General features: G+C 42.8%; 1 protein-coding gene across 13 annotated transcripts in view; it reads left to right on the plus strand.

The window, feature by feature from the left end:
- The window catches only part of RBM26 (RNA binding motif protein 26), a 77,666-nt gene that overhangs the window by 47,086 nt on the left and 5,789 nt on the right, over positions 1 to 24,791 (plus strand). For 6 of the 13 annotated variants that reach the window (XM_029074066.2, XM_029074071.2, XM_029074069.2 and 3 more), the window contains 7 exons: positions 1,634 to 1,801; positions 3,447 to 3,551; positions 10,077 to 10,277; positions 12,036 to 12,122; positions 16,886 to 16,999; positions 22,075 to 22,288; positions 22,508 to 22,600. In XM_029074066.2, coding sequence (XP_028929899.1) covers positions 1,634 to 1,801; positions 3,447 to 3,551; positions 10,077 to 10,277; positions 12,036 to 12,122; positions 16,886 to 16,999; positions 22,075 to 22,245 — 846 coding nt within the window. In that variant the 3' untranslated portion in view covers positions 22,246 to 22,288; positions 22,508 to 22,600. Of the gene's footprint in view, positions 1 to 1,633; positions 1,802 to 3,446; positions 3,552 to 10,076; positions 10,278 to 12,035; positions 12,123 to 16,885; positions 17,000 to 22,074; positions 22,289 to 22,507; positions 23,658 to 24,147; positions 24,224 to 24,791 lie in introns of those variants that run through there. The other 7 variants (XR_005660472.1, XR_005660475.1, XR_005660477.1 and 4 more) reach the window with 2 other exon arrangements.

Below are 24,791 nucleotides of genomic sequence, written 5' to 3' on the forward strand. Positions count from 1 at the left end.
TGCTGCTTTCCTGCTCCCCTGCTCCTCTTTATGCTAAGTAATAATAATAATAATAATGGTATTTGTTAAGCGCTTACTATGTGCCAAGCACTGTTCTAAGGGCTGGGGTTGATACATGATAATCAGGTTGTCCCACAAGGGGTTCACACTTTTAATCCCCATTTTACAGATGAGGTAACCGAGGCCCAGAAAAGTTAAGTGACTTGTCCAAGGTCACGCAGCAGAGAAGCGGCGGAGGCGGTATTAGAACCCATATCCTCTGACGCCCAAGCGCCTTCCAATAAGTCACACTGCTTCTCTAGAAATTTGAAAGTACAGTCTGGGTCACTTTCTTCTGAGATGACTCTTGGGCAGCGATTGGCTGGGAGGATAGGGCACAGATGTGGAGGGGTAAAAGAGGAAGAAAAGGAGTGATCTGTATTGGGTCACTTGGACGAGGAGGAGAGAAGGGTAGCTTCAGGATAGTCGAGGGAGGAATGAGAGACAGAGTCAGCCTCTTTGGTCATCTGGGTGCAGAGTTAGTGGGGCATTTCCTGGAAAAACCCTTTGGGTGCTTGGAGTAAGGCCAAAGGAAGAAGTTCTGTGGGAGCAGGTCGGAACGAAACAGGAAGTGGGAATAGGCTGCAATCAGTGTGTACGTGGGGTGCACCAGTAGGTGGACTGGCCTGTGCCTACCAACTGTCATATCATACTTTCCCAAGCACTTAGAATAAGTGCTTTGCACACAGTAAACACTCAGCATACCTCATGGATTCTTCCTGCCCATAATGATGATAATGATGTTGGTTTTTGTTAAGCGCTGTACTATGTGCCAGTCACTGTACTAAGAGCTTGTGTGGATACAAGCAAATTGAGTTGGGTCTCTGTCCCATGTGGGATTCGCAGTCTGTGTCCATTTTACAGATGAGCAAACTGGGGCCCAGAGAAGTGAAGTGACTTGCCCAAGGTCACACAACAGATAAATGGTAGAGCCGGAATTAGAACCCATGAAGTTCTGACTCCCAGGCCTGTGCTTTTTCCACTAGGCCATGCTGCTTCTGTCTCTGTCCTGTTGGTACTGAAGCTATTGTTTCTTTACACACTCCTGCCCCTCTCTCTTCTCTGCCCTTCTTCCCAACCCTGCTGTGTTTGCAACTCCTTGGCAGCATTTTAGTCAGGGTATGATGAGATCCATAAATCTGTGCCCATGTGGATGGAGAGGAAGGGAGACGATCTGGGAAAACATGGAATTTTAAGAGCAGATTGGGTGTCAGAGTTGAAAGCTTGAAAGGAGTCAAGGATAATCCCAAAGTTACAACCTGCAAGCAGAAACTGGGCAGGTGGTCGTGTTGGCCTAGGGGAAGGAGCATAGACCTGGGAGTCTGAGGACCTGGATTCTATGCATGTTTCCTCAGGTGAAAATGGTGATTCAGTACCCATTTCCTCATCCTAATTTTGAGCCCCATAGGGGACGGGTATTGTGTTGGGCTTGATTCTCTTGTAATTTCCGTTGCTTGGCACATAGTAAGCGCTTAACAAGTACCACAGTTATTCAGTGTTATCATTATTATTCATATCATTGTTATCCCTTCAAGTACAACTTCTTTGTGAAGAACTGTTTTTCAGATATTTCAGTATTTTCTGTTTTTGGTAGATGTTAATTTCAAAGCTGGAGAAGAACAAAACTATGAAGTCAGAAGATAAAGCTGAAATCATGAAAACTTTGGAGGCTTTGACAAATAGCATCACTAAGTTAAAAGATGAATTGAAAGCTGTTTCTCCTGGAGGTTCTCTTCCCAAAAGTGTGAAAACCAAAACTCAGGTACCCCTCCTTTTACTATTTCTAGAAATCTCTTCTGTATACCTCCATAGCCGGCCAGTGCTTTTAATTGAAAAACCTATTTCCTTTGACTTTCTCCAAGAAATTTAGACTATTATGTGTGTTATCTCACTTGCTTATAAATGACCATAGGCAGTGGTTGTGCCTCCCCCCATAGTTACTGTCCTTGTTTTCCAAACAGGACAGGCAAACAAAGAATCCCCAGTTCTATTTCCAGTGCCCGAATCCTAACTGGCGGTTTTTCCTTTATCTGGCTGCTCCCCTATCTGCAGTCCAGAGTCGACATGCAGTCCAGAGTTTAGGCCTCCTCGTCCAATTGAGTATCTCCCTCGCCCCCTTTCCTCTCCTCCCTCTTCACTGAGCTTTACGGGTATTTTCACACAATGCCATTTGGAGACAGGATGGGAAAAGTAAACTCTTAGTCTTGATATCCCCAGTCTCCTTTAAGTTGCCAGGTGGTAGACCAACCTAACTACCTCTCTTGGGCACTATCGTTGGAGAGCTCCCTCTGGTTTTCCCTGTCAGGATTTTTCCCTTCCAGTCAGATCCAGTCAGAGGGGGCCATGATCGGTTCACTGGACGTTGGATGGCCAGACTCTAAGCAGTCTTTCAGTGGGTGGCGATTTATTTTCCTTAGCAGTCTTTTGCTCTGTGTCCCAAATAACTTTTCTCAGAGGCTATTCCATCCCTCTCCATGAAGAAAACAAGCTTCGGAGATTGGGGTAGTTGTTGAGGAGCTCTTGAAAGAGAAGGACTATACTCATCAAGGGAGAGGCCAGGGTCAGCTGGTCTACTCATCCCGGCACCTGGATCAAGAACCGTATATGTTCAGGAGACACAGCCAAAGCAAAGACCATTTTTGCACACACAAAAATGGAGAAATGAGCACAAGAAGAGATCTTCCAAGGAAAATAAGACATACACAGCTTTAGTACACTTCCAGTCAGGAGTTACAGTTATAGTTCCATACTGTTTTCTTGGTTCAACAAGGTTATCATTGTCATTTCTGGACATATCAGAAGTCCATCCAAGTCACCTACTTCAGCCAGTTAAGGCTGCTCTTACAGTTTGTATCCAAGGATTTTGTTCCCAATTTTACATAACTTGATAATCAGACCAAGTTATTTTGGTTTCAAATCTCTTGAAACGAGGAATGGCACCTGATCATACCCTTATCTTACTATGCTACATTTTATTTTTTTAAATCTGTTCTTTGAGATTGGAGTGGAGTAGTTTTGTTGAGGTTTTTAAAAACATCTAAGGGACTTGGCATAACGCTATCTGGTAAGGGAATGTTAAAAGTATGCTCCTGATAGTCTCACCGTGACCTCTACACCAGTGCCATGATAGTAGTTGGTGATCTGCATCCTTTTTTCTTGGTGAACCCATTAGCATTAGTAACTCCAAGTCCCCAGACCATGCATAGGAATGTTTATTGAACCACACCGTCTCTCTTTGGCACAATGCGGCCCTTAGACAAGAATACACAGTCTACTGACTGGTATCGATCCAAGTACTTGGCATGTTTTTAAAATAGTTTTGTAACTTAGTGTCTCAGCAAAATAACTCTAAAAGTAAAGGTGACAAGGGTGGCTTTAAATAATGACTAAACCTGAAAATTTCTCAGATGCAGAAAGAATTACTGGATACAGAGCTGGATTTGTATAAGAAGATGCAGGCTGGAGAAGAAGTCACCGAACTTAGAAGAAAGTACACAGAATTGCAACTTGAAGTATGTTTCATCATGACTTTAACTTAAGTAAAAGCGGTAAAAACCTGCTAGCACTTAAAAAACTAATCTGTTCAGTTTGTTTAGGGGTATTAAAGTGCAGTTTAAAGGATACACATTTAAATTTTCCTAGTTGAAATTGGAACCTCATTACTTTGTTGCTACAGGAGCCAAGTTTTCATTTGGCATGTTGTAGTTTTCCAATAGATTTTTTTTTCTCTGAACCAGATTAACCCCAAGTTTCCTGGAGCTGAATTTTGATTGTTCTGCTCCAACCAACCCTGAGAACTCTCAATACATGTGCCTTAACTGACAGTATCTGGGGCTTTTCCAGTCCTGCCCCCAAAGTCTGCTGCTGCTTAGCAGTCCATGTGAAAGCTCATTGGAAGTTCCTTTGTTTAGGTAAACTGGTTATCCAGTGGAGTAGCAATCCAGAACCCTTAGCATTCCAGATGGACAGCTATCTATCACACAGATTCCCAGGCAAATCAGGAAGTACTACTCGTTGGTAGAAACTCCCATGGCCATAAATTCACATTAGTCCAGGCTTGCCAAAATAATAAACTGGATCCCAAAATGAGAAGATAAATTTTACTATATCTATCTCATGAAGACTTCGTGGCTCAGTGGAAAGAGCCTGGGCTTCAGAGTCAGAGGTCAGGGGTTCGACTCCTGGCTCTGCCACTTGTCAGCTGTGTGACTGTGGGCAAGTCACAACTTCTATGGGCCTCAGTTACCTCATCTGTAAAATGGGGATTAACTGTGAGCCTCACTTGGGACAACCTGATTACCCTGTATCTACACCGGCGCTTAGAACAGTGCTCTGCACATAGTAAGCGCTTAACAAATACCAACATTATTATTATTAAAAACAGACCCCGATAGAGTTTTCTTCAGAAATGAGAGATTGGGTCAATGGATATTCAGTAAATATACCAATTAATTTATTGAATCGTTCAGTTTCTGGGGAATTTGGTTCCTGTAAGGCAATGAGTCTACTGATTGAAGTTTTGTACTAGTTGAAAATTTGTTGAAAAATGCATTATGAAAGCCTGCCTATAGGTGGTGCTGTGGATGTTTTAAAGACAAAAATCTATATTTTGTGGTTAATTCTAATTTTATTTGAAACATAAACATTGTAACTATCACATTGTTTTGCACTAGAAATGTTCTCCATAGAAGTAAGTGTTAAGGTAAAATATAAACATTTGGGGACAGTTAAAAATGAAGACCATATAGTTCCATCCTCTCCACCCCCCCCCGATATTTTCAAGGGGGTCAAAATAAGACAGCTTTCAAAATACGAGTTACAAAGTTAAAATGGCTTTTGAAAATTTAAGGATTTCTGCTTAAAATTCATGTTTCTGTATTGTAAGTGTGTTTTTTGTGTCATGTAAAGATATGTCAGTTTTTAATCTGGAAATGCTTTGCTGTGTCCATAGTTGGAATACAGATGCCATGCTGGGTGTGTTTTTTGTTTGTTTTTTATTTTTTTTTAATTCCAAACTTCAGGGCCTTGTGAATAAAGTTCTAGTTTAATATTCTAATCACATTTATAAATGAATAAACAGGTTCACTATTATGCTAAGCATTGGTTCCTCCTTATGGCATAGCTGATATTTTTATAACAGCATAGAGCCACATTACTTTGGTCATCAGCAGTACTGATAGTAAAAATTTGGAGTGCTGTGGATATTTTTATTATCAATGGATCATTGCATATATTGAACTCTTTATGTGAGGCATTCTGCTAAGCTAGAGAAGCAGCATGGCCTAACATATACAGCACAGGCCAGGGGGTCAGAAGGACCTGGATTCTAATCCACTTCTCTGCTGCCTGACCTTGGGCAAGTCACTTCACTTCTCCATGCCTCAGTTACCTTATTTGTCAAATGGGGATTAATACTGTGTGTCCTGTGGGGGGACATGAACTGTATCCAAGCCGATTAACTTGTATCATCCCCAGTGCTTAGTACAGTGCCTGGCGCGTAGTAAGTGCTTAACAAATACCGTTAAAAAAAAAGGGGGTAAATTGGAGCAACAAACATTGTGCCTGAATTGGTACAATGCCAAACCCCAGGTTACTAGTAAACAGGTAGATACTTTTTTCAAGGTGATTAAAGTAGCAATTGAATAGGGAAGTAATGGGTTGATTGGGCAGGTTGGAGTGGTTCAGCATGTGTTCACCACTGTGAACATTTAGAATGTTCCTCTCAAATCTGAATAACTTCATTCCTCTCCATATTTTTCAGCATATGACCAGTATGCTAATGGCTCTTTTCTTTAAAAATGTTCACTATCCTTGGTAGAAAAATCAATCTAGAGCCATGTTTTGATTCATTTGTCATTGGAACAGCACTTTTATCATCTCAAGTGGTATCACATGGCTACATGTGTTTCAAGAGATTTGCTTCAGCCGTGTGAAATGTCCAGCCCCGAGTCAGAGGCTAGCCCACTAAGTCAACTGGGAAAGGCCCCATCTGGGGCAGCCATGCCAGTTTTGTAGTCTCCTCCAGCAGCCTCCCGCTTGTGGATTTGGTTTTCCACTTCTGTGACTGAGACTTGGCCTGCGGTCGTGGTTTATCCCGTCATCCTCCTTTTCTGGGAATGGGCTACGTGGGCCCCCCTGGGAGGGAGAGCTCAGCGACCCTTGTCTCATGGCGCCAGAATCTGTGCACCGGAAATGTGAATCCAGAAAAAGCGATAGTAGGTGCAGAAATGTGGCCCCACAGAGCTCTCTCCCACCGTCCTCAAGTGCTCAAGTGTCTCCCTTTTTTGACAGGCCAATAGCTACTGAAAGTTTAATAAGAGGGAAAGTAAGCTCGTTGCCTTTTATATTGTTATATTGTACTCTCCCAAGTGCTCTGCACATAGAGCTCAGTAAATGCCATTGACTGACTTGGGAGAAAGGAAGAACTCTGACGGCACTCTGTGCCCTGAGGAACTTCTAAAAGGATGTGCTCAGGTTGTGAGAAATAGTGAGGCCTCATGGAAGGACCATGGGTCTGGGAGTCAGAGAACTTGGTTCTAATCCCTGTGCCATCACTTGTCTGCTGTGGTACCATGGGCAAATCACTTCATTTTTCTGTGCTTTAGTTTCGTCAACCGTATAATGGGAGTGAAATACCTGGTCTTTCTCTGCCCCTGTGAGCCCTGTGTGGGACAGAGACGGTATCTCATCTGATCAACTAGTATCAGCCCCAGTATTTAATACAGTGCTTGGCACAAAGTAAGCAGTTAAATACCACGATAATAATAGTGGTGGTTATTATGTTTGTGCCAAGTACAGGGTCAGATCTCCCTCAAGACGTTAAGAAAAAAATGGGAAACAATTGCTTATCCCCCGAAAATGAATGAGGGGAAGAGGAGGAGGAGAGAGATCGATTGGGGTGTTGCTTATGAGCTAAAGCTGAAGGTGAGGAAGACCCAGATAAGAGAGAGAAGAGTGAAAGAAGCAAAAATTGAGGGAAAAGAAATTTGAAGAGATGGAGAAGAGGCCCAGGATAATAGAGATGAGAGGAAAGCCAGAGAATTGAACCGACACCATATAGGGCACCTAAGGTTGGAAAAATGGGATGACAGCTAGAGACAGATGTGGGTGAAAATGTTTCCTGCAATTTTTCAGTGGCCACACAGGTATCCACCTTTCTATATATACCTTCTCCCTCAAACATAAAACACCCACTAATTTAGATTCAATCCCTGATAGAAGATCCATAAACATACGCCATATTTCCTTCAAACCCACCACATCACATACACATAGAATTGCCTAATCATCAGTCTTCTCCCCTGCACTGAACATACATCCTCTCAAATGTGCAGAAATATGCAGGGCCAGATAAGTTTACCCTCAGAGGCAGAAGTTTCAAACTGAAACATGTCTTGATAAAGTCCTCAAACACACAGGAAACAAAACATTCTGAAATGCCTGTCTTGCTTTTTCAAAGAGCCATTTGTAAAGGAAAATTTGCATTGTACTCACTCTTTGTCCAACACTGAATGCACACAGTCATATCCATGTTAACAATCACAGTATAGTGGATAGAGCGAGCACGGGCTTGAAAGTCAGAAGGTCGTGGGTTCTAATTCCAGCTCTACCACTTGTCCACTGTGTGACCTTAAGTGACTTAACTTCTCTGTGTCACAATTACCTCATCTGTAAAAAAATTGGGATTAAAAGTGTGCCCAATGTGGGACAGGGACTGCTTCCGTCATGGTTAACTTGTGTCTACCCTAGTTCTTAGTACAATGCTTGGCACATAGTAAGTGCTTAACCAGTACCATAATATTACTATGTTATTCCATTTCCCTAATTCCGTTCTCAATTCTGCCACCATGCTCTGGTCGAAACATGTAGTTATAAACATGCACTAGTGTAGCCCTGACTGTTTACAAAGGCATACAAGAACCAGAAATAGAGAACACTTAGAAAAACTGACAGGCAGGAAAGTAAAGGGAGAAAGACAGTATATCTCCAAGTCCAACCCAAGTAACAACCAGCCCTTTTAAAAGAGAAACTTACACTGTAGCTGAGTACTGTGAGTAAATGTTGTAGGTTTCACTTGTTTTCAAATTTTGTAAATAGGCGTATTAGCCCCAAATATTCTGTTGCTCGGTGCTTTTCAAAATAACCTTACCTGTGCATTTATATAAAGATACATGAAGAGCCAGTGTCATAAACCCCACATAGCACTGCATTTTTGTTCTTGGAAAGTTCTTAGCAGATGGATTTTTTGTCTTTGAGAATTAAAGTGGCTAGACTGATAAGCCCAGTCTTCTTCCCTATTGTGGCTGCCTGTGGATGAATGTAAATATGGGTTGAGGATCTTGTAAAACACAATCTTTGCCCCTTGATATAGGTCCTGCTGGAGATGGCATTATACCATTTAATGAGCTCCTGGGATATCGGTTCCCTTAAGTCTGGAAGTTACTGCCCATGTGGTATGAGGGAACTCTAACGGAAATGTCAGGTTGTCAGAAAGGAGAGGGAGACAAAGGATGGGGGGAAGGTGAGCGCGAGAGACACTGAAGGGAAGAAGAAATACCGAGATGTTAGTCACAGGTCTCCAAATCTACAATACCACGGTGGCTGTGGCAACCACTGTGAAATTAATAGTAGTAATTCAGGCAAGTTCATTTCCTCTAGGCTGTAAGCTCATTGTGGGAAGAGAACGTGTCTGTTTATTGTTATATTGTACTCTTCCAAGCGCTTAGTATAGTGTTCTGCACACAGTAATGGCTCAATAAATGTGATTTAATGAATTATTATTCTATTTGCTAAGCGGTTTAGTAGACAAGATGAGATGGGACCCAATTTCTGGCCCACACAGGGCTTGGCAGGAGGGAGAGCAGATATCCAGTTTGCAGACTTACCCAAGGGCATCCGGCAGAACAGTGGTGCAGCTAGAATTCGAACCCAGGTCTTCTGACCGCCCAAGGTCCTCACCCTGTTTCTACTAGGCAACACAATGACATGTAATATTACGGGGGATATTGGATTCCAGTACTAGGGCAAAGCAAATGGAAAATGAGCTCCAGACTCTTTAGGACTCAAGTATTTTATACAGTGTTCTGCACACCGGAAGCGCTCAATAAATAGCGTAGATTGACTCTCCTGCATTACTGCATTCCTGATGGGTAATGAGCTACCTGATAGCTTTTCTACTATATTTTCATGGTCCATTACATTTCCAGAGTATCGGAAGAGGCCAGAGAGTAAGCCACACTGTCAGAGTCACATGCTTTCTAAGACAAGACAAAAAGGCACTTTGTTTAAAATTCATTCATATTTCTGCATTTCCTGGTTTTATGATGCCTCCAGAAAATGATAGGCAGTAAATACTTCCATGCTGGCACACTGCAAATTCTCAAAATTTGGTTATCTTGGGGTACTTGGATTTTGGGGCATGGACCTTCTTAATTCTTCAGGTTTTTATCTGGAACAAGCATGTTAATCACTGCAGGAAGAAGGACTGTATCGGCTTCTCTCCCAGTAACTCTCATCGCTTCACCTGGGACATGGGTTAAATCTGTGCTGAGGAGCAGTGACTATGATATGCCTGATTCAGTGACTGCGCTATGCCAGTTGGCTTGGGTGGTGTAATGAATGCTTTCGAAATACAGGTGTTGAACTTTTTTTTTTTTTCCTCTTGTCAGAATAAGTTAATAGTGTTGTCTGTGTTGGTTTGGATAGTGTTGGCTAAAGAAGCAGCATGGTCTAGTGGTTAGAACTCAAGCCTGGGAGTCAGGAGGACCTGGGTTCTAATCCCATTTCCGCTACTTGTCTGCCGTGACACCTAGGCAAGTCACTTGACTCTTTTGGGCCTCAATTGCCTCATTGGTAAAGTGGGGATCAATAGTGTGAGTCCTTTGTGGGACGGGGACAGCGTCCAACCCGATTACCTTATATCTTCTCTGTTGGTTAATACAGTGTCTGGCACATAGTAAGCACTTAACAGATCCCACAGTTATTATTATCATCTACTTAGTGTTAATAGGCTAATGTGGTCCTTCGCAATTTTTCAGGCTGCTAAGCGAGGGATCCTTTCCTCCGGTCGTGGTCGAGGAATCCACACAAGAGGACGGGGTGCGGTTCGTGGCAGAGGCCGAGGCCGAGGAAGAGGAAGAGGAGTTCCTGGTCATGCCGTGGTGGATCATCGCCCGAGAGCTCTGGAGATCTCGGCCTTTACAGAAAGTGATAGAGAGGACCTTCTTCCCCATTTTGCGGTACACAATCAATGACTTTAGTGATGCTAAAATCTGCTGTTCGAACTCCCCTACCAGTCCTTTTGGATTTGCCTGACAGCTTACTGAGGCTTGGAAGTCGGGTGGATTAGAAGGAACAGGGCTGAATATCTGTGCTCTGTTTCCAGCTCCAACCTCTCCCAGATGGCACAACGGATCCACCACTCCCTTATCTCCCCCAATGTCCCTGGAATTTAGAGTCTCCTGACTTCACTTACTGGGCACAAATTGGAATGTGGGTGATTGTCCAGATTGTCACTGTGGTAAGAGATAGGTCCTGGATAGGCAGCGTAGTATTCCTGTGTATGGGGCGCAGCCAGGGTTGTTAAATACTTTGAATCTATATTAGGCCACCCGGACAAGGTAGAAATAGAGGTAATGGAAGCCAGCATGGGGACTAAGTTTGGTTGAGAGAAGACAGTAGAACGATCCTCAGGATTTAGGATTTGTGTATCCCCAGATATATTTAGAGATGGGGAAAGTGGGAGGTAAAAGAAAATAAGAAAATAGATTAGTTTTGGCATCGATTAATACCCCAATCACTGGGGCAAATGCAAGATAAATATGTCAGACATAATCATCACATCACACAGGGCTCACAGTCTAGGTCAGAGTAGAAAGATACGCAGATAATAACCAACAGATAAAGCGCAAGAGTCAAGCAAAGTAGGAGGGTAATGGAAAGGCAGTTGGAGAAGGGCGAAAGTCAGGAGGCCGTTTTCAGAGTAGCGCCCTGCATGGATCGAAGGTCTGCAGTTGGGCTTCCCCAGCACCCCGAGAATTTGGCTCGTTTCTGAGGGTTTCCTGGGAGCCCCATGGACCGCTTGACCCCTGGGCAGCAGAGCCCGATCAGTCCTACTGCTGTCGCCCAGCCTGGAAGCCTCGGAACAGGACGGGGTGTGGCCGTGCCACTTGAACCTGATGTGGCCCTGGGGCCATCCGTTTTACAGGCCTCTAGTGCAGCAAGCTTAAGAGACTGCTTAATTAGGGAAAAGTTGGAACAGGAGAGAGTCAGCAATGGAAGGAACTGGACTTCTACAATAAAAGTTCAGGGAGAGGGAGAAGCAGTCTGGCCTATGGAAAAGAGCACGGGCCTGGAAGTCAGAGAACCTGTTCTAATCCAGATCTGCCGCTTGTCTGCTGTGCGACCTTAGACAAGTCACTTCACTTTTCTGTGCCTTAGTTTTCTTGTCGGTAAATGGCAATAAGTTATCCATTTTCCCTCCACCCTAGACTGTGAGCCCCACGTGGGACAGGGACTGTGTCCGACCTGATTATCTTGTACCTACCTGAGCATTTATTACAGTGTTTGGGTCGTAGTAATCAATTAACAAATACCGTTATTATTATTGGTCTTTGGGATATTCCACCCCAGAAAAAATAAATGACTTCACTTAAATTGGGATCTTAGATTTCTTGATTTATGACTTCTTTAAAAAAATATCCAACTGTATTCTTTAAGAATACTAAATAAGAGTGTCCCTAATTCTGCCAAACATTAAAACTTACCGAGACAGCTTCACAAATATATGCAGAACACTCATCTACTGTCTCGGAAAATATTTTTCGGCTTTTGCTCCTCCGAGAGCCTACATGTAAAAATAACGTTGTTCACCTTAGGAGTCTTTGGAATACGTTCACTTTGTTTGATTGATGTTTTCCTTTTTAATGATACTTTTTTGATTTTTGAGATGTGTATTACATATATGGAGGACAATTATTTATTCTTTTCATTAAAAGCAATATGGGGAAATTGAAGATTGTCAGATTGATGACTCTTCTCTTCATGCAGTAATTACATTCAAGACCAGGGCAGAAGCCGAAGCTGTAAGTATCAAGTTAATTCAGGAGTCGAATGACTCTTTTGAAGATAATGTTCCTAATTGTAATGTTAAATGATACTGTCAGTCACCGAACAGCTACAGTTTGTGAGCAATCGTTTAGAGTAGTGGAAAGCCTCACGGGTCTTTCTGGTTTTAAAGTAGCCTTTTCTGAAGTGAAATTATTTTATTTTACACCAGTTGAAATACATTTGGAGGAGAGCAAGCGTAGTAGTATTACCTGAACAAAAAGCCTAGGTACTTGAAAAGATTCTCATGCTTATTGAGATCTGACTTGAGATGGCTATGCCAAGGGTTAAAATCATAGAGCCTAATCCAGTGTCTGAACCTGGTTCTACATCCTAATTTGTCAGTCAGCCCCAACTAAGGACTCGGTGTCCCTCACACACCAACCAACGTAGACCAGCGGCAACTGAGCTCTGTCCCTTCCTGGAGTCTTGAAATCAGGTGTCCCCTCCTGCCGTCACCTCAGCCTAGTCTATTTTCACATCATTGTAGGGCACCAATGTCGATGGGGCAGTCCTCCTTCCCATGCTGTTGTTGGAAGAACTCTGAAGGTCCCAAGGAGGGATAACTCGAATCCACTGCCTCTGGGCCCAACCTATATCTCTCTTTAACACCCAGCGTATTGTCACCGGTGGGTTGAGCCTGGTAGCAGAACCCGTAGGTCAGCCAGTCCTGTAGTCTGACATCTGTCACCCTAAGTGACGAACCCCAGAAAGGCAAGATAAAAAGTAGGTCGTGTCAGAGAGAAGGAAGCCCTTAGCTGATCGCCCTCAGGGGTCACCCACGATCAGGAGGGTATGCACACTGGAGAAGCCTCCAAACCTCAGTTGGGGATAAGCCCCCCACTACATCCTGTCCGCTTCCTCTGGCTATCTTCCTAGTTGTGCGGGCAGGTGCGTGAATGTGTGCACGTCTCTATGTGTGCGTTCGCGTCTCTTTCTCCCTTCCCTGTCTGTCTACATATGTGTCTGTGCACCTACCTCCCTGGCCCCTTGGTTATTTGTGTGTAAACCATGTCAGTCGTATTTATTGAGCACTTACTGTGTGTGCAGAGCACTGTACTAAGCACATGGAAGAGTACAAGATAGACACAATCCCTGCCCACAATGAGATTTACAGTCTAGAGCGGGTGTCTTCGTGGGCATGTGTGTGTCAGGGGCCGGGGAGACACTACCTTGCTGATCCTTTCATCTTGGTTTTCGTCTTGGTCAAGTAGTCCACACCTCTTCTAATTGTTTTGTTTGAATTTGGAGTCCTATCTATAGGTATTAAGTGGTTCCTCTCATTCACTAAGTTTTTTTATGTCCTTAATAAGTTTTCATGGTCTTCCGCTAAGACGGAGATGCCAATTATATCAAAGTCCTCAGTAGCTGCCAGACATTCCAGGTCACCCATTTGATTTTTTAGGCTAATTGTATCAGTGAAGTACCATTTTTACAGCCCTTTTGCCAATTTTTACACCTCTACTTTCCCCGATTGGGCAAACTAATGGGCCCACAGCAGTTTTCTGTAACATCCTATTTGACTATCGGGTCTACGTCAGCTTTCCCCTGGTCTTGAATCTGTTTTCTCTTTGAGTTGTCAGTACAGATATCAAGGTTTTTTGTATTCACTAATTTCCCCCAGTTTTTAGCTGAAAAACTAAATGAGAGATTTTCCAGAAGTCATGATAGACATGATACACGTCTGCCTGGGATGAGTGTACTTGAGATTTGTTTTTTTAAACTGAATTCCATTCCTTGACCAGAGTGGATGCTGACCAGGCTGTGCCCTATGCTAAGCACCTACCCATTGCCAGTCGATCATATTTATTGAGTGCTTATTGTGTGCAGAGCACTGTACTAAGCCCTTGGGAGAGTACAGTGTAACAATAACGTTCCCTGCCCACATCGAGCTTAATCTAGAGGGGGAGACAGACATTAATATAAAGTAATGGAACCTAACATAATCTGTCATCCATCTATCACTAGTCCTGATTTCCTGTCCATTTCCAGAACCTGGTGTTAAGATGTGTCCTTGATCGCCAGAATGATATAAGCATTATTTTATTCCATATGCTGCCTCCCACCTCACTGTCACCTTGGGTTTTCAGCTAGTTTCAGGGGGTAGGCAGTGGGATTGGAAAGAGAGCACAGAAGCAATAATATCCCAAGGCAACAGGTAACAATCGGGGTGACTTCTGAGATGAAACGGCACACAAAAATCGAATCCTGTTACAAGTTCATGTTATTCCTACAATCCCCATGAATGATCGTTGGGCACTGATTGCTGAAGAGCAACCAAAATATTCTAATTGCTGGCATCCCTGCCGCTTAACTGTTTACCAGAAATCAGGTTAAGACTTTGAGGAAACAAAATATTTTTATTTTCAATTTGGCATTGTTTAACCCAGTAGGTATGCATAAGAGATTTGTTTAAGTGAAGATGGTCATTGTTAAAATAGATTTAGAAGAGATTTTGCCAGGATCTATTTTTTCATCTCCATTCATAGTAGTAGGTGACTTTTCATTCCTCAGTGCACAAAAAGAAGTCAGCATGAAATTATACTCGAGTCATTTCTCAAATTTGATGTGGCGGTGCTTTGTCGTTGTTCCTCGTAATGTCCAGTTGTGCTTGTAATCTTCAACGTATATTTGGTAAAAGTATTTTGAAAAAAAAAATCTAAACTAGGGTGAGTGCCAGCCTAAATCCTGCCACCAAATAGGAGGCTTAATACTGCCTATTACTAAAGCTACTATGTCTGGTGATTTCAAAACAGAGAAGCAGTGTGGCCTAGTGGGTAGAACACAGGTCTGGAAGTCAGAAGGCCTTTGATTCTAATTCAGATTCTGCCTCTTGTCTGTTGTGTGACCTTGGGCAAATCACTTCACTTCTGTGCCTCAGTTACCTTATCTGTAAAATGGAAAGTAAGACTGTGAGCCCCCCCATAGGACATGGACTGTGTATCATCTGTGTATCATCTATGTATCTCAGGATTTAATACAGTGCCTGGCCCATAGTAAGCGCTTAACAAATATCTTTAAAAAAAAAAAAAACCCAAAACATTCAACCACAGTCATAGTGTAAGGAAGAGAAGGCTCCTCTGATGCTGAATTTTTTTAATTACATTTTACAAAATTCAATTTATAAAATGTTTCAGTGATTTGATTTTGAACCAGTTTCATAAGTGAACTTGTAATTGCACAAAGTTTGGGTTAATTAATCATTTCTTGAGCATTTGCTGTGTGCAGAGCACTGTACTAAGTACTTGGGAGAGTATGATATAACAGAATTGGTAGAAACATTCCCTGCCCACGTTTAGCTTACAGTCTAGTGGGAGCTTACTGCAAGTATTTTGCTAAGGTCACTGCTGGAAAATGACAAAACTTTTGTGGTTTAACATTTTAAAAATTTGATGAGAATAGATTTCTAGATAATAGTGTCTAGGCAAACCCATATTTTATAAAATAGGTAAAACTTTCATCAGTCACATCTGTGATTTTCATTATTTAGGAGGCCATACTAAGATTATACTGAGTAAGCTAGTCAGTACAGAAATTATGGACATACTCTCCCAAGCGCTTAGTACAGTGCTTCTTACACAGTAAGCGCTCAATAAATGCGATTGAATGAGTGAATGGTTATTTCGTTTTTAAAGCATTTTCTTCTTTATCCTGAAGAAAGTGTCAGTATTATTTTTACTTCTCAACTGAAAAAGGTTGAAGTTTTATGATGGTGAACGTTTTAGACTGAAAGGGGGGGTTAGGATTCCTCTGCAATAAAGTGTTCCATTTTTGTGTAGCAGTAATTTCTTCAAAAGATTGCAAGTTGATTCTGAGTCTTAATGTCACACGTAAGTACTTTAAAATTCCAGTTGTATGACATTATGAGACTATGGAGAAAAAACTCCTGAACCGCATTTAAATGGGCTTGGAATCTTTTAAATTTATCATAAATTTATATGTGCGGTTTTAAAATTTATACCTGGGGACTTAAATATCACACAACTCATGTTCAGATGTCAATGGACATATAATTGTTTCTACATTTCACATTATGCTGTCCTCTAAGATTGTACTATAAATCTTTTGTGACTCTGACAGTTATTTCGGTATGTTGCTAACGCTGATTTATGTTAGTTCATGTTCCTTGAATTTGAACATACTATTTCCAAAGCACCCACTTAATGTAGCCGGTACTTAGGCATGAATATTCCATAAGTTAAAAGTTTTACATTTCAATTACTGGGACATTTCTAAAAGTGGGGCATTTTCCAGTAGAATCACCGGAGTTAATTATTCTCTACGGAAACATTTGTATTTGTGATTTTCGGAGGGGTCCCTTAGGCAGCAGCTTGGCCTAGTGGAAAGAGCACGGGCCTGGGAGTCAGAGGCCTGGCTTCTATTCTCGCTCTGCCACTTCCCTGCGTTGTGACCTTGGGAGGGTCACTTAACTTCTCTGTGCTTCAGCTTCCTCATCTGAGGAAATGAAGATTAAAAACCTACTCTCCCTCATACTGAGACTTGAAGCCCCATATAGGACAAGAGTGGTGTCCAACCACATTATCTTGTATTTAGTCCGGTGCACGATAGAGTTCTTAAAGTAAGTGTCTAGCACTTACCACCATTATTCCTGTTATTGTTGTCAGTAATAGGGTAGAAATATTTTGACCCTTTTATCTTTCGGTGGTTTTCATATTTTTTGCGAACTGAGCTAACCCGGTTGTCATCATAAGTTTAGTAATCATGCTTTCATTGGTTTTAGGCTGCAATTCATGGAGCACGTTTCAAAGGCCAAGATCTGAAACTGGCATGGAATAAACCAATGACCATCATGTCCGCTGTTGAATCGGAAGATGTTGAACCAGATGAGGAGGAAGTATGTTTTTCTCTTGCTTTGGGGTTTGGGCACGTGTGTCTATTTCAGCGAAGTTGTATCGTGCATTCCGACATCTTTTTCAGGATTGGAATGGGAGTTTCTGATCCTTACCCCTGACTTTTATTTGCAGAACCCTAAATCCAACAGAGCAGGGGAAGCAAGCAATGGGCAGGAGAAATATTTTAAACTATCATCTTGTTTCTTCAGTACAGTGTTAGGTTAGGAGCTCCAACTTTTTACCAAATACCTAATTTTGTGACGTTAGGCAGATGTCATGTCACATCTCATAGCAAAAGTGAAGTAACGTGAGTAAGTGATGATCAGGTTGATAATCTGTGGTAACGTGTGATGACTCTAGGCTGCCATCAACAAAATCCATATGTTTTAATGGGTAGAAATTCCAGTTTCCCCTAAGTATCTAGTGCTATTCTTCCGTGTCTTGCGAGTCCTTGACAGTAGCCTCTGGCCAGGCTATATGCTCAATTTTGTTTTCTGAAAACAAAAGGCACTAGTGAGCAGTATTGGCAAGCTTAGCGTAACACGCACAGTAATGGTATTCTGGAAGAACTTCGTGTGATGAGAATTTGCATGTGCGTACCCTGACCTTGCCAATGAATGCCACATGCACACACAGAGAAGTATCTTCCTCTGCTCATCTCCTCATGCCGACTTGTGGATTGCATTCTGTTTGGACAGATGAGCCTGGTGGGGAGAATGTTTCCTTAATTACCCAGTAGCCCCCTAGCTAAATTGCATACCTAAAGCATTCGATGTAGCAAAATCTAACTCTATTAGATTCTCTAAAAGCTTGATTTTTTCTTTTCTTAGCCGTATTCCAGGAAATATTACTCATAGATGAATGACACTGTTCTTCTATTTGGAGTTTTGGGGGGATTATTCAACCATTTCTCAGTTTGGATAACTGAGTGGTTTGAATAGCAGGTGTTCATATAATCAGCTTTTCTCTCTAATGAACATGAAAGTACATTGATTTTTTTAGCCTCACATTTCAATACCCTCACCTAATAAAATCTTACAAATAAAAGTTCAGTACAACAAGCGTTACCTATAAAGAAAACTCCTAACAGAAGGAGGTAAATTAAGCTATGGAAATATACGATGAAGTGATTCTCTTTGGCCATTACAAGTGATCGCTTTTTCCCTGACTTTTATAAAACTTAATTGTTTTGAGGTTTCACCTCAGCAACCCATCAGGGGAGAAAGAGGACAGTGTGGATATTGCTCTCGGAAGTTAATTTTATATATATTATTTCTGCATAGATCATTTTCGCTTTAAACACTGCATTTGTGTTTGATTTCATTTCTCAGAATATTTTTTGCCAAGCATGCTTGTATTTAGCATAGAGTTTGGCCTGATTACAAGCACAGTAGATGGGTTGGAACCAAAAAGGAAAGGGAGACAAGACTAGAAAAAAGAAGTTTGAGGGCTTTGTGTTTGGTTGCCAGATACTTGGCTTCTTCACTTGACTCGTCTATTTGCTTTGTGATGGATGTTAAACTTGTAATATTTAGAACACTTTAAAGGAGTCAAGGAGGAGAGAGGTCTTTTACCGTTTTCAATAACCGTGGAGATTTAACCACATGTGTCCATACGTTCAAGATTTCAAGGGACTCGGGAGTGGATTGAAAAGAAATGTAATACTCTCGGATACTTCTTTCATTCTTCCTAGATTTTATTTAGACTTCTTCCCCAAACAGATTCCCTAGGGAGAGAGTTGTTTGTCATCGGCAGATCCGTGGATCCATTTGATTGTGCGGTCATCGGGGCCTATGTAGATGGGGGTTTAAATAGAAACCTCTGTGGTAGGAAGGAGCCGGGCAGATTGTGTAAGCTGACAGAAAGTTTGGCCCGATACTCTTCCTGAAGCTGTTTGGAAAAGTGCTTACGGTACTTGTTTGTGTGCATCCGGAAATCAGCATTTTTTTAGAAGGGAGTGATTGTCTAAATGCCGAGTCTCCTTGCTAAATGCTCGTTCACCAAAGGTGGCTAAGGGACATGCCAAACGATCACTCTGGTAGCGTCTCCCGAACCCTCTCTGGACTCGTCCGTGTAAAGCGAGGGGGACTGCTTGCCCGGTTAGGAGGCAGCCTGACCGGAAGCAGGCCAGCCTCTGTCCCTCCCATGACCTTAGAGGCCAGCCCCTCCCCTCTTCGGTTGTCCTCCCGCACCTTGCTCGGAGACCTCAGTGATCAGGTAAGGTGATGTTGGCCGGGGCTGGAGAAGGGTATCATTGCACTCTCACCCCACCCACCCATCAACACAACCAGTGAGCTTCCCATTTCGTTAGGTATCTTCAAGGCTCCAGCACACCCGGGGCTGTGTTGCCTCAACCCCCGCCTTCATACCATCACCATACAACCTGTGGGCTGATTGGCAGGGGAGTTGCCAACCCAGAAACCAGCACCAGGGAAATCTCCTAGCTGTCGGCCTAGGTCTGGCCTCACCTCTCCTTCCCTTCTCACCCTCAAAATATGAGGATTGTTAGGGATCTTTATTTTCAAAAGGGGAGGAGCTTCCTTTTCCTTTGTGGCCTCCAAAAAACTACAACAAAAACTAGTGGCTCTGGCAGACATCCTCAGCAGTGGGCCTGCAGGCTCAGGCTCCCAGCCGCTATTAGCTGTCCAGGTTTAGAGAAGAGACTGTGGACTTCCCCAGGATCGAGGTGAGTGGCATGAGAGGTCTTTCCCCTGCCCCCAGTGCCATGGTTAAATGTAAAGGGGAAAAAGAAAAGGAAAGTCAAAAGGAAAAAAATTCAAAAAAGAAAGAAATGGACTGGGGGGCCCGTGAGCCGTAGCTTAATTTTCCTCTTTCAGGGAGTTTTGGCTGATTGCTTTATCACAGCCTTATCCGGTGGCTATTGGGGGTGTCCGCCTTCTTGGCCATCAGGGACTGGCTACTTACTCCATCATCCTGCATGGACTTGTGTTTCCTTATTGCATGTAACACTTGCCGTTCTTCCCCTGTTGAAGAGAAAAGATGCAGGAGGGCATGGAGGAGGAGAAATTTTAATCATCTGCCTCAGACCCACATTCTAGCTTTCCCTATCATATACCCTCTTGTTCTGTCAGCTCTGGGCCAAAAACATGCACAGACACACACACAGACACACACACACACACACACACACACATTCTCTCTCTTTCTCTTTCACCCCTTCTTCCCCCCCACCTCCCTCCCTTCCTTTCTCCCCTGCTCTTTACTGAGTTCATGTCAGGGACCACCTCCCATCAACCCCCTTTCTCCTTCCATAGCGGGGTTCCCATGATTTCGTCCCCATCTCCTACTCAGCACAGGATGGCAACACCTTCCAGTAATGTGAAAATCTGCCCAGTAAAAACTGGATTTCATGAGCTGACAGAGATCTTTCAGTCAGCCCCTTAAGTTATGGCTCTTGTTCCCTGTAATCCTTCCTGAAGATTTTTATGCTTCTCTCTTCCTTTCTCCCCTCCATGTTTGAGAGAGGGCCAAAAGGGAGAAGTTTCTTCCCCTTCCTACTCTGGGAGCTTACCTGTTTCATACACAAACACAGTAATGCCTGCCACCTGTGGCCCCTGGCAGCAGATACTTGGATCAGCAACCTCTTGTCCAACATAGCAGACTAGCCATATTCTTTTCAGCAGAATTCCTCTCCTTTCATATTCATCCCCACGTAAGAGTGAACCCTGGAACTTAAGAAATAGAGACTTGATTTTTGCAACAAGTAATTCAAAGGCATCTCGACCAGTGGTCGTTGGGCCTGCTTTTGTCCCAACTCCTGGACCTCAAACATCACTTCTCACAGCTACTGCGTAGCAAGGGGGAAGACAGAATGGAAGAGAAAAGCCCAGAGAAACTTGTAAGGTAACGGGTAAAATTCGGCCCTTTAGAAATACGGAAAAAATGAAACCGTTAATTAATTCTCAGAAGGATGGTCTTCAGGCTCTCCGGGTGATCCTGTCTCTTGGGCCTTCTTAACTGAAGTGTACCAGTAAGAACCTCTTTGACTCTTTGGGGACGTTGGTGTTTCTCACATTGGCCCAACTGACTTGCAGTTAAAAGTTCCAAACTTCAGTGTTCTGATTCCTCACCAGAAAATTCACTTTCTGGTAGCCATCAGCTCTGCTTCATATGTCAGGGAGCTCCAGGCAACAGTGACCAATTCATCCCTTTTCAGGATCTTAAAAGGATTACATTTGCATACACACCTGGTCTTCCGCCACCAAGTGATTTTCAGTCTTCCCATCTACTAGGAGATATCCCGCCTGCTGTTCCCCTTCGTCCTCTCCGCCCCCCCAAAGTTCCCAATGGAGGCTGCCCATCAGATTCTGGATGCCAACAGGGTGGTGCCATCTGGATGACTCTCATATTCAGGGGCAGTAAAAAAAAAACCCACTTGGTCTTCTGGAAACCCCCTGTCTTCTTTTCGAAGAGGTGACTGACAAAATGGTTAATGGATTTGTCCTCTGTTAGGGAGGGATGGAGCCTTAAGTGCCCACGCCTCAGAAGTCGTGAGGGTGGCGGTGGCCCTCACAGCTGTTGGAGCTGGACTCCCAGACAGATAAGTCCTGCGAGTTTCCCGTCAGGGCTGAAAGGGCCAAAGTGGTGGGTTTCTGGGTGATTAGCTCTTTGAAAGCTCTTCCCCCGCTCCAAGTCCTCGCCCTGCTAAAATCCCCGCCCTCCCCCTCCATTAGGGGTTGGACAGCCACCGCCCCGAGGGGCCCTTAGCCCAATAGAAAGAATTAGCAGGGCAAGCCAACTACTCTAGTCTACTTACCCGAACCAACCACCGGTTGTCCGGATGCTGTCTTTCGGAGAGAGGCCGGTTTTGGTCCGCCCATCTTATGGCTTCTCAGAGGGGAACCGCAACCCCCACCGCCTCCTAGAAGCCGGCCATAGGGTCTATCAAGAGTGATCATCTGGTGCGTCCCTTATCTACCTTTGGAGAAAAAAGGGTTACTCCCTGTAACCCGGGTTCTCCAAAGGTGTATAAACCTGCTAGATGATCACACACCCGCCCTCGTCCCCCCCTCTCTCGAGGACAGTGCCTTTTTTTCTCTTGTGCTCTTTTTGCCAGGGTTCCGGCTCTGTCGGGAAACTGGAGGGGAGAGGGGCTGGCCTCGCAACGATAAAGGGAGGGGCGGAGCCTGGTCTCCTTCTGGGCCAGGCTGACTACAACCAGGGAGGCAGTCTCTCGAGCTTTGTAAGGACAAGTCCAGAGGGTATCCAGGAATGGCTACCAGAGTGATCATCTGGCGTGTCTGCACACCTTCGGAGAACTCAGGTTTATGGTATGTAATTCTCGTATTTGGCTTGTCTTTTTACAGTGGAAAGAGAAAGCTATGCTTGTCCATTTGCTTTTAGAAACCAAATAAAATTCTCCTTTGGGGTTAAAGGTTAGTTGTCACCCGAATGTCCGTTTTGGATTTTAAGACGGTAGATGATTAAAATGTCTCTCCGGTTAAGGGCTTGATTTTTGAAGTTCCTAAAATGCATCTCGACTTTTAAAGTTTCAGGAAGAGTCTTTGGTGGATGACTCATTGCTTCAAGACGACGATGAGGAGGAAGAAGACAATGAATCTCGGTCATGGAGAAGATGATTTACCCGATTATCGATTGGCAACTGCTAAGACTCTACCTGTGTCGCATTAGTATTACCTAATGTACTTTTGCATATTTGTAAAGACGATTTTTGGTAAAGTGTGATGAACATGAATTTCAGCAGTAGACTAAAAGAAAAGCAACCCTCTGATCTTGTATTTTGAAAGATTGATGTTCGAATTTTATTTCAGTAAACAATCGCTAAGGACATCACACTAGAAACATATGCAATGTTTTTATTACATACTTCTGAGCGTTACCGAATTCTTTGGGTTCTTTGTAATTTAATGAAGAGGTCAGAAAACGAATGGCCATTACTTGTTATAACTTAGAGGATTTTTTGTTTTATTCCAAAATATGGAATGAGTTTGCATTTAAAATCTTAATGAATGTTGCAAAAAAAAATGAATAGATAACATAGTACTAAACCGAATTCCCAGAGTTATGTATTCATGATATTGCATAGTAGTATGCTTAGGCTTTACTATGTACTAGCCTTTTGTTGGATTTGTGTACGTATTTTACATAGGGGTTTAATGATAACGGTGTATGACTGCTTTGCATATGAGTCCTTATGACTTTAAGATGTTAAAAAAATAAAAAAAAATGGAATGGTCTTTAAAAAAAACAAAAAAAAATAACAAAAAAAGACAATGTTCCTTGATTTATAAAAAAAAAAAAGAAAAAAGAAAAAAAGAAAAAAAAAAGAGAAGACCATTCCAAATGGTGATTCCCTTCCTCCCCTACCCCCCACTACTCACAAAAGGAGCTATAATCACTAATTTATTCATCCTGGTTACTGGTGTCTTTCATGTACAATCTGATGTTTAGATGATAAACCACTTCAGTTTGGTTTGATCACAAAAGTTCTCAACAGATGTTTTAAAATTTAAAAGCAGGCGGGTTAGTTCGATATCAGACTTCAAGTAGAACTAACATCTGATGAATATGAAAACTAGCAGTTTTCACTTTGGACCTATGAAAAGAAAATTTGACGTGTGAAGATGTATGAATTAAAGAAATATACAGTAAAATAGTACCTTAGGAAAACTGTGCTTGGTGAGTATTTTGGCGTAAAGCCTTTAGAGTGTGTTATTTGCTGTCCTTTTACAGAAGCTGTAGCACTTTCTTAATTTTACAGTTCTTATGGGGAGGAGGGTATATAGTTGGGAAATTAGTCATAGACAGAATATTGTTGAAAATGCGGTACAATTGCCCATTTTTTCATGGAAATGAACACTGCCCTTTTCGGGTAGGATTAGGAATTTTTTTTTTAATGGTGTGTGTAAAACATTTACTATGTATCCAGCACTGTTTTGAGTGCTGGGGTAGATGCAAGCTAATCAGGTCAGACACATAGTCCCTGTCCCACATGGGGCTGACGGTCCAAATAGGTGGGAGAACAGGTATCGAGTCCCTATTTTGCACATGAGGAAACTGAGGCACAGAGCAGTTCTGTGACTTGCCTAAGGTCACATAGTAGGCAGGTGGTGGAGCTAAGATCAGAACCCACGTCCTCTGACTTCCAGGCCCGTGCTCTTTCCTTTAGGTCCCGCTGGTTCATTTTTCTTTAGCTTTGCCTTTTTTGAATCTTCCCCATATTTACGTCAACTGAGAGATAAGAGGTGAGCATTCTCTGATACACCCATCTTCCTTTATTCCCCCAAAGGAGAGCCTCATTGCTCCTTGAATGTAATTAGATCCTCTCGACGTGTTCACACCAGTGACCATCTATGGTACTATTAAGGGGTCTAGTGTCCTTTTATGGGAAGGGAGAGAATACCATCTTGGGGACTGTAAGAAGCTTAAATGGCCATTTTCATTCCCTGTTTTTGAGCCTTGGATTACTTAGTAAGTAATGTCCCAAGGGGTGGGCTCAGGAGTAGAATAATAATAATAAAAATAATAATTATGGTATTTCTTAAATGCTTACTATGTGCCAAGCACTGGGGTAGATGCAGGGTAATCAGGTTATCCCACGTGGGGCTCACAGTCTTATTCCCCATTTTACAGATGAGGTAACTGAGGCACAGTTAAGTGACTTGCCCAAGATCACACAGCAGACAAGTGGTGGAGCTGGGATTAGAACCCATTTCCTCTGATTCCCAAGTCCGTATTCTTTCCGCTAAGCCACGTTGCTTCATGTGCTGCTGTTTAAACATATTCTCCAGTTAAACCTTATTTTCAAAAGAT

Source organism: Ornithorhynchus anatinus, chromosome 10 (genome assembly GCF_004115215.2).
Source record: "Ornithorhynchus anatinus isolate Pmale09 chromosome 10, mOrnAna1.pri.v4, whole genome shotgun sequence".
NCBI lineage: Eukaryota > Metazoa > Chordata > Mammalia > Monotremata > Ornithorhynchidae > Ornithorhynchus > Ornithorhynchus anatinus.